Source organism: Austrofundulus limnaeus, unplaced genomic scaffold (genome assembly GCF_001266775.1).
Source record: "Austrofundulus limnaeus strain Quisiro unplaced genomic scaffold, Austrofundulus_limnaeus-1.0 Scaffold176, whole genome shotgun sequence".
Taxonomy (NCBI): Eukaryota; Metazoa; Chordata; class Actinopteri; order Cyprinodontiformes; family Rivulidae; genus Austrofundulus; species Austrofundulus limnaeus.
The window spans coordinates 161,519-170,658 of record NW_013952578.1 but is presented as its reverse complement, the minus strand read 5'-3'; the positions used below and the strand labels follow the sequence as shown (position 1 = coordinate 170,658).

At 38.8% G+C, this 9,140-nt stretch overlaps 1 protein-coding gene across 1 annotated transcript in view; it reads left to right on the top strand.

Moving 5' to 3' along the window:
• pdgfra (platelet-derived growth factor receptor, alpha polypeptide) overlaps nt 1–9,140 on the top strand; it is a gene marked incomplete in the record, with an annotated part of 32,011 nt that overhangs the window by 16,000 nt on the left and 6,871 nt on the right. The window contains 9 exon segments of the mRNA XM_014017754.1: nt 187–281; nt 489–621; nt 1,148–1,252; nt 4,295–4,405; nt 5,787–5,940; nt 7,146–7,306; nt 7,569–7,684; nt 8,145–8,267; nt 8,383–8,494. Of these exon segments, the coding sequence (XP_013873208.1) occupies nt 187–281; nt 489–621; nt 1,148–1,252; nt 4,295–4,405; nt 5,787–5,940; nt 7,146–7,306; nt 7,569–7,684; nt 8,145–8,267; nt 8,383–8,494 (1,110 nt within the window).

The window sequence follows — 9,140 nt, the reverse complement described above, 5'->3', positions numbered from 1 at the left end:
CTGTTCTTTTTTTTCTTATAAAAGGCTAAATTAAACAAAAATATTGGTGGTAATTTTTGACTCTGTAACTTTACAAATGGCACCCCATACCTATCCCAGTGCAGCACACAGCATATTTCACTGTTTCCACACTGGTCGTGTGTTCTGTATCTAACATGTCTGACCARTGGGTTTCCTCATGAACAGGCCCTCACCCTGAGCTGACTGTAGCTGCTGCTGTGCTGGTGCTCCTGGTCATTGTCATCATCTCACTCATTGTCTTGGTTGTCATCTGGAAACAGGTACTCTTGTGATCATTTGGCATTTAGCCCCACTTTCTTTCAGTTACTCATTTCCTCATTTTCAGCATTTATGTAAGGTTTAAATAGAAATAACATGCTTTGCTGTTAAACAGGAAATACAAACATGGTGAATGTTTGAGAAAATGGTCTTTTCTTTAGAGGTTTTCCTACGGTCAACCATGAATTTCTGTGTTCTCTGTCACCTAGAAACCAAGATATGAGATCCGGTGGAGGGTCATAGAGTCTGTAAGCCCAGATGGCCATGAGTACATCTATGTGGATCCCATGCAACTTCCGTATGACTCCAGATGGGAGTTTCCCCGGGACAGACTTGTGCTTGGTGAGCTGAGCACCTTTTTAAAGTCCCTGAGCTGTAAGAGTGTCCTGCAGAGATGTTCTCACCTGTAAATCTCACTGTGTGTTTGAAGTTAGTCTATGATCCCGGACGAGCCCCCAATTTGTTACGGCCCGGCTCTGGGGCCATAACAAATAAAGGGAAGCAACACATGGGGAAACTTCAAATAAATTTTTTTAAACAAAAATCATGGTTGGCTGGAGAAAAAAGAGCAACAAAAGGAGAAGCCTCACCCTGAGAGCCAGCAGCAGCTCCTCAACTGGATCTCAAGCTCTTCTTGATACTGGCCAGCTGCCTCCAGTTGCAATCAGCACCAATCAGGAACTCTGAAACACACAGTTGTTAGAGAAAGACCCAGAGGAAAGGCCTTGGGCCGTAACYTAAGATAACTTTGACCTGGAGACTAGACGCTTTGGTTCTGGGATTTTGTTTGAACCAGCAGAAAGGGTCATAGATGGAAGTCCACATGTCTGTGGGCTGCTGACCCTGTTCCTGTTTTTGTGATTCTCAGGTCGTATCCTGGGCTCTGGAGCTTTTGGGAAAGTGGTGGAGGGCACCACTTATGGACTCAGCCGCTCTCAGCCTGTTATGCAGGTGGCAGTGAAAATGTTGAAACGTGAGTATAAAACACAAGCAGTTGAAAAATTGCAAGTAACGTATTTGATTATTGATATTGGTTTGATAACAGAAGCTACTTTCTTTGCTGCAAATTAAGCTCAGGATGAGGTTTTCAAACAGTAAATTAAAGTCAGCAATATCACCATTTAAACATTAATTCAAGGATAACAGAAGCTTCTAATACTTGAGTTGACAATCTACTAATAAACATGATAAATGTAATAAAAGAACAAAATAAGAATAATATAATTTAAAAAAACATGTACGATAATGTGCTTTGATCTAAACCAGCAAAACTAAATAACTAATTGAAGATTGAGACTTACTACAATTTTTATTGTTCACAGAGCTCATTCTCAACCTGTTATTTTATACATCTTGTATTTTAATGTCAAAGAAATAAAGAATGAAATTTACAAAATTGCAAGAGCAGAAACCACACACCTGACAGTTGTGTCTTTTAAAGATTTTTGTTCACTTATTGTGAGCATCACAAAAAAGTCTGAGCATTGATGAGTGTGATAGAAGCTGAGAAATATGTTCAGTTTGTACTCTAAGTATTAACAGATCACATAGGAGCTTTGTTTGAAACTTTGGCATGCCCAGCTGTGATCAATATGCATTCTTCAAAACAACACAACCATTCATGAATACGACATTTTAAAGAGGAGAGAACAAGCTCAACTAAAAGAACCGATATCAGACAGTTCCTTAACTCCTACATCCCGGTATTTCTTAAATAGACTATATATGACAACAGCATAATAAAATTAATGAATTTGTGTTATGGGTGTTGGACATTACACACCAAAATTACCAGTGGTGCCCAACCAACAACCCCTTTGAAAACTGCATGAAGGTACACCACATGATTGTGTGTCACGAGAACCCTAATATATCTGGTGCCTATTTACAAAGTTGATTTTTTTTTCATTAAGATGCTTTAAACACTGTATGTACATAAAACCAGGGGTGAAAGAAAGCCGGTACTGTCCGGTACTGCGTACCACTAAAAGATTCTGCACCGGTACGCAGTACCGGGAAGTGGGGGGAGCGGCTGTCAACTATAAAGCGACTATACAGAACCAGATCACAGCTGCACTTTCTGTCAGAATAGACCTGTTAGCAATAGGCAGTATAAAACACAATTAATCAGTTTATAAATTTTTTTTCTCATCCCAAATTGTTTCTGAACTGTCCCTTTCAGCTCCTCTTCCCTCAGAGCTCGAGGCTTTCATGAACCACCGATTCATAATGACAAAATTAATTAGCCTCACAAAATAGTTCCTCCTGATAAGCTCAGTTTGTAATTTGTTGTTTTGATGTGTTTTTCCAACTACGTTTACTTTTCGTGAGTCAAAAGCGTGTGTGCGTCACACTGTGCGCGTTTGCGCTGTTTGTCACCACAATGCGTAATGCGCTCATTAGTGTGAGGTGCACTGATGAATTTTTCTCAGATAAAATCCTGCAGGTGCCGCATCATGAGACTGTAAAACCATCATGACAGCACGTTCTATTGAATGTTTAGTGATTATTTAAAAAAGAACGTGACGGGTAAAAATTTATCATGACAGATTTTTTTAACCCTGTCAGTCAAAGTGACGGACAGCAAAAAAGTCGAGCACAACCTCTGTCCGCCTCACCAATATTAATGCTCACGAGCTGCTATTGTAAACGACCGGCCGTCAAAACTTGCACCACTTTCTTCAGGGGTGGATTAGCCTACCGAGGATTTCCCGGCTTGCATGTTCTGTACCGCACAGCAGTCAGCTGATCTGCTCGCACGTTCGCGGGTGGACAGGGTGACGGGAAAAAAATCATCTCTGTGGTGCTTTGATCACATATCAGACACAAATCTTGTCTCTCCTACAACCACACAATCGAAATCTCTGTCTCTGGCAAAACATGCTCGCTGCTGCAGCTCAAGCTGTCATTTCTCAGTAGAACAAAACCTGTCAATCAACAGGAGCGGTGCGAGGGGGGTGGCCAGGAGGGGCAATGCCCCCACCCTTAGAAAAATAGTGGCCCTACCAGTTTTATCCTCTTGGGTTCCAAGCTTTTGTTCTATACTCATATTAATTTTGGAGGTTGTTTAAAAATAAAAATGTAAATTAAATATGAATATAATTTTTATATAAGATAAAAAATTTAAACTTAAAAATCTAATCCCACTGAAAAAAGGAAAATTGTCCTCAATATCAGGATGCAGGTTTTCAAGACATCTATCTATCTTTCTATCTGTTAGTGGTGCAACGATACAGAAAATTCACGATTCAGTTTGGTTCGATACGTTAGTCTCACGGTTCGATATTTCTTCGATGCAAGAAAGAAAAATGTCCATGCCCTTTTTAACTTGCGATTTATTTGAATTAATTATGAACAGTTGTTTAACCTCAAAATACAGTTTTTTAAATTAAATGTTGCTGAAACAGCAAGTTTCTCAGTGGATCTGTGCTCAAAAATGCAGCCTAGGTGGAGTAGTCGAACACAGATCCACTGATCCTTCAACACAGAGCATCTTCAGAAGACAAGTTGATAAAGTAAATTTTACATATCTGTATTGTTCCATACAAGTGTGTATTGAACCTAAAGCATTGAACAGTTCGATACGGGTACATGTATTGTTGCACCCCTACTACCTACCGACCGACCGACCGACCGACCGATCCATCTATCTATCTATATATATATTTACTGTATATACACACACACACACAGGGACAGTTAATGTCACTTTGTCATAGTACCGGCAAGAACTTAGAACTACTTTCACCCCTGCATAAAACACTACAAATCATTCAAGTTACTGAGAAATGATCGACAGATGTAGGTGCAAAAATAGTGTCTAGATCTTTTTGTCAGCTCAGGAAACTTGCTAGGGTCACATTCATAAAGCAGAAACAAGAAACAACTAAAGAATACCCATAAAAACATAAGCAAACCACAATAAATTAACTAAAGCATTGAAATAGAAACGGTGCATGGTTTTATGATTTGCTTTGAGTGTGCTGATAATCCTGGCTGCTGTGACCTCTTCCAGCCACGGCTCGGTCCAGTGAGAAACAAGCCCTGATGTCTGAACTCAAGATCATGACTCATCTCGGACCCCATCTCAACATCGTTAACCTCCTGGGAGCGTGCACCAAGTCAGGTGAAAGATACAAACAAAAAGCAGATTTAAACAAACATGCTCATTAACAGTGCATACTGTTTAGGCTCAGTGTTGTACAACTGTGGTTGCATCTACATTACTGTCAGACAGGTTATTCTCAGTAGTGGGCAGCACTCACCCAAAAATTAGCTCCGCAATTTCTAAAGCGCTTATGAAAATATTTAGGTCCGCAACTTCAAAAACACTTATGCCATAGAAAAACTAGCAGAAGCTAATTTTAAAGCGCAAGTCCAGTTTGACACTTACTAGCTGGCAACAATTCATGTAAAGTATATGCACAATACTGCCAACTAGCGGTGTATGAACACTTATACAGCTTAATACTTTAATCGTCGATTGCTGGGGATCTGATTTCCTGAAACAGACCTTTGGCTCCTGGTGTAAAAATTAAAACGTTGTTGAGGATTGCTAGTTCGGCTGCTTCTTTGTCTTTTTCTTTTGTTTGTTGTAGATTTTTCATTAAAGAAGCATCAATAAAGTAATTTTAAAACTGTTTATTGGAAAACTGAAACGATGCATTCTGGGACAGATTTGATTTGTGACGGGAAATGAAAGTTTTCTTTTTTTTGACGGGAAATGAAAGTTTTCTTTTTTTTGACGGGAAATGAAAGTTTTCCATGTAATTGCTCAAATTGACACCTAGATGTCTGTCTAACCGCGTTGGCGGATTGCTTCGACCAATTACGTCAAGTATTGAGCTCCAGCGTTTTAACTTTTTTTTTTTTTAAAAAAGGAGCTCCAATTGTAAAATAAAATAAAATAAAAGACATAAAATTTTAGTATGGATAACAAACGTTTACTGTTTTTGCTGTTGCCTTCCTGCTATGTAAGCAGACACAAAGCATTGTGGGAAATCAGAACCATGACACAAAGCAACAGTCAGCAGGATGTATACCTTCACAATAAGTGTGTTCATCTGGGAGTGGTGCTGTTGGATAGATCATGTGTGTTGTGATTCATTGACAGTCATACCTTCTGCTGTTCAACATAATGATGACTGGTAGATAATTAGTTATTAGCAGTACTGCATTTTAATTTTAGAAAGAGCAAATCTGCTTATGAATTATAAGAATTAGTAAGACCYCTAAAGTMCAAACAAAGTATTTAGGTCAGCGATTAGCGGATTTGCGCTTTAGCGGYCTGGTGCCCACCACTGGTTATTCTCATTCAGATTTAGCTACAATTCCGATTCTTCCAGCCTCTGTGCTTCCTCGCCTCCCAGCGGGTGTGCTAGTTAAACGGTCTTTTTATGGGAAAGTAAAGGCTTGCCCTTCTGACTGATTTGAGCTTTTACAAGCCTCTGATAAGATTAGCCTGCAGACTGACGCCAATGCCCAACTTTATCTGCTGTTGTTCCCAGGCCCTATCTACATTATCACCGAGTACTGCTTCTACGGAGACCTGGTCAACTATCTGCACAAGAACAGGGAGAACTTCCACAGCCTGAGCCCAGAGAAAAGCAAAAAGGATCTGGATATCTTTGGTATCAACCCTGCAGATGAGAGCAGCAGGAGGTACTAAATTGTTTTTAAAATTTTCTATTTGTTTGACATCGATGGCTAGAAAAAGTCTCCCAAATCACAGACTGTCTGTCAAACACAGACTCAAATCCTCCAGGGTTCCTGCAGYTCCTTAAAAAGTATTAAAAGACATTGAAGTCATCAATCCAAAAAGAAGGCCTTAATTAGCCTTAAATGTCTTAAATCAATCTTTCAGAAGTCTTAAAAATGTTAACACATTGTAAATAGGATGACTGCAATTCATTTCAAATATTAAAATAATTGGTAACAGTTATTTTTTAAATATTCACATGCATTTTTGTCCTTTGACATCACTTCCTGTTATTTCACATGCAAATATCTCAACAACTGTCCTTCTGAGCAACGTGAAATTTGTTTTCTAATATGTTAATAATGTTGTCTTTCCAAAAATGCATTTATATTTCTTGCAAAAATTTGATGTCACATGCACTTTAAGGTTTTATCTATAGCGAATTGAGCTTAAGACCCCACTGTGGGACCTAAAACTCCAAATTTTAGGCCGTTATAGGATTTCCAGGAATTAAATTGTTTAAAACTGACTGCTAAGAAGGTTTTTGCTATGTTTGATGAAAAAGTAGTGAGATATGGATAAAAACAATTGGTCTATTAGCAATATTTGAATAAATCAACTAAAAATACTTTGATTCGTGAGTTTCTGTTACAGTTTTTATTGTGAAATTGATCTTAAATTTAATTTCCTTTGGCATTAAAAAGTCTTGAATTTAACTTGTCTTAAACTGTAGGAACCCTGTTCTCCCTCTGCTCCTAATCTGTAACCTAATCATCAATCTTTCCATGGCATAGGATATTGTCTCGCATCCTTCTCTAATCAGATCAAAGTCTAAAGTGGTCTCAGCTTTCAGCCTAATTCCATCCCCACAGAGGTACCTGTTAATTTAACCCTCCCAAACATTCATTGTGAAACGGCAGCCGGTCGTCTCCCTCTTTGAGGCTCATCTGTGTTGATAGATGACTCACAGTGACCACACCTCAAAATGACCATAACCTGATTTTATCCTGGCCACCACYTTAGCCTCAACCACTTGTCCCACTAACCTCTGCTGGAAGGAAGTGAGAGGACAAGGATTGARGTAAAGCATGCTGAGTCTGGGGCTGAATCAGATCTGCTCAACGACCTGTCATCACTAATGACATTCTTGTCTCGCCTCTGTTCTCAGCTACGTGATCCTGTCCTTTGAGAGGAAAGGAGACTACATGGATATGAAGCAGGCGGACAACACTCAGTATGTCCCCATGCTGGAGATGTGCAGCTCCTCCAAGTATTCTGACATCAGGAGGTCGAACTACGACCACCCTCCCTCACAGAAAGACTCCAACGGTACACGCTGCAGCTCCCTGTTCCCTTCATTAAATTTATTGGCCTTGGTGTTGTGTTTGAGTCATTGTTGGTCCAGGGGTACACCCTTGTCAGAATTTAGGCCTGGAAATGGCTCATAATTACACGGTGAAGATAATTGCAGCACATACATAATAATACCCAGTTTATGTGTGCCATTAAAAGCCAGGTCTGAGAGGAGAGCGCTATTTTTACAGCACATGTTGAACCCATGGAAAGCTTCATGATGTGTTTTCCAAAGCAGAGTCCGAGATCGACACCCTGCTGTCAGACGACATGAACGAAGGCCTCACAACCGTCGACCTGCTGAGCTTTACCTATCAGGTGGCCAGAGGAATGGAGTTTCTTGCCTCCAAAAATGTAAGTTTGAATTAAAACCTTGATTCTCTCCCCTCCCAAGTGCTAATGGTAGGTTGTGCTGGGCACAGCCAGGGATGGGTACTGAGGAAATCAGTGGTTGTATGATAAGCAGCTCTGTGAATGTTGCTGTACCCACTCTGGAGAAAGACCAGACTGAAAATAAAAGTCAGAGCTAGAATTTACCAGACAGGAACTCACTGCAGCCAGAAACTATTCATCCAACCATATAGTTATCATCCTTAAATATCCAGTGGTCACCGTCATCCCTCCAACTGGCGTGTTTAAACAAAGATTCTGCTTCATAAAGCAAAATTACATTTAAAGAAATGAACTTGGATAAAGTGAAACAGAAATAGTTGTTAGCTGTGGTGAAGCAAATTGTGCTGGGCTGACAACAGATAAAAGGAACTCCTTCATCAACAAAGCTTGTTTTTCCTTTTTTTCTTTTTTTTTTTTACAGTGTGTGCACCGCGACCTTGCAGCCAGGAATGTTCTTCTTTCTCAGGGCAAAATTGTTAAAATCTGTGACTTTGGACTGGCCAGAGACATCATGCATGATAACAACTATGTCTCCAAAGGAAGCGTGAGTTTCTGCTCAGACATTCATTTATCCTTAAAAACATGATGTGGCTTTAAAAATGCTTTTTCTCAAGGTTTTTACAAATATAGTCAAAATATCCACCTGTCTTTCCCAATAGACATTTTTGCCAGTAAAGTGGATGGCACCAGAAAGCATTTTCGACAACCTCTACACGACTCTCAGTGATGTTTGGTCTTATGGTATCCTCCTCTGGGAAATTTTTTCCTTAGGTAAGCCTTTGTCCACTTCAATGAAAAGCCTCTTCAGCCCCAAGAGCTTTTTTTGAAGTTTGTACTTGAAATAACAAGCTGAAATGTAACTGTCTCGACATTTACAAACTCTACGTCAAAGCACTATGGGGTGCCGTTTGTAAAGTTATACAGTCAAAAATTACCACCAATGTTTATGTTTTATTTAGTCTTTTATAAGAAAAAAGAAGTGATTTATTTTTCAAAGTCAGTTTTTCACCATATAATTCATACATTTATAAATGTCATAGTTTATAAAATAAATATTTAACTTAAAAAATAAATATTTAGTTAACAAGCTAAATATTTAACTTGTGACTTAAATATTTAGCTTACTTGCCACTTGCCAGCTTAGGTAAAGTCAGTATTTGTTAAATATTTAGGTGGCTAGCTAAATATTTAACTTGCTAGCTAAATATTTAAATTTCAAGCTAAATATTTAGCTCAAAACTAAATATTTAAGTCACAACTTAAATATTTAGCTTGCAACTTAAACAATTAGGTTGCAACTTAAATATTTAACTTAAATATTTAACTTACTAGCTAAATATTTAAGTTGCAACCTAAATATTTAACTTACTAGCTAAATCTTTAAGTTGCAACCTAAATATTTAACTTACTAGCTAAA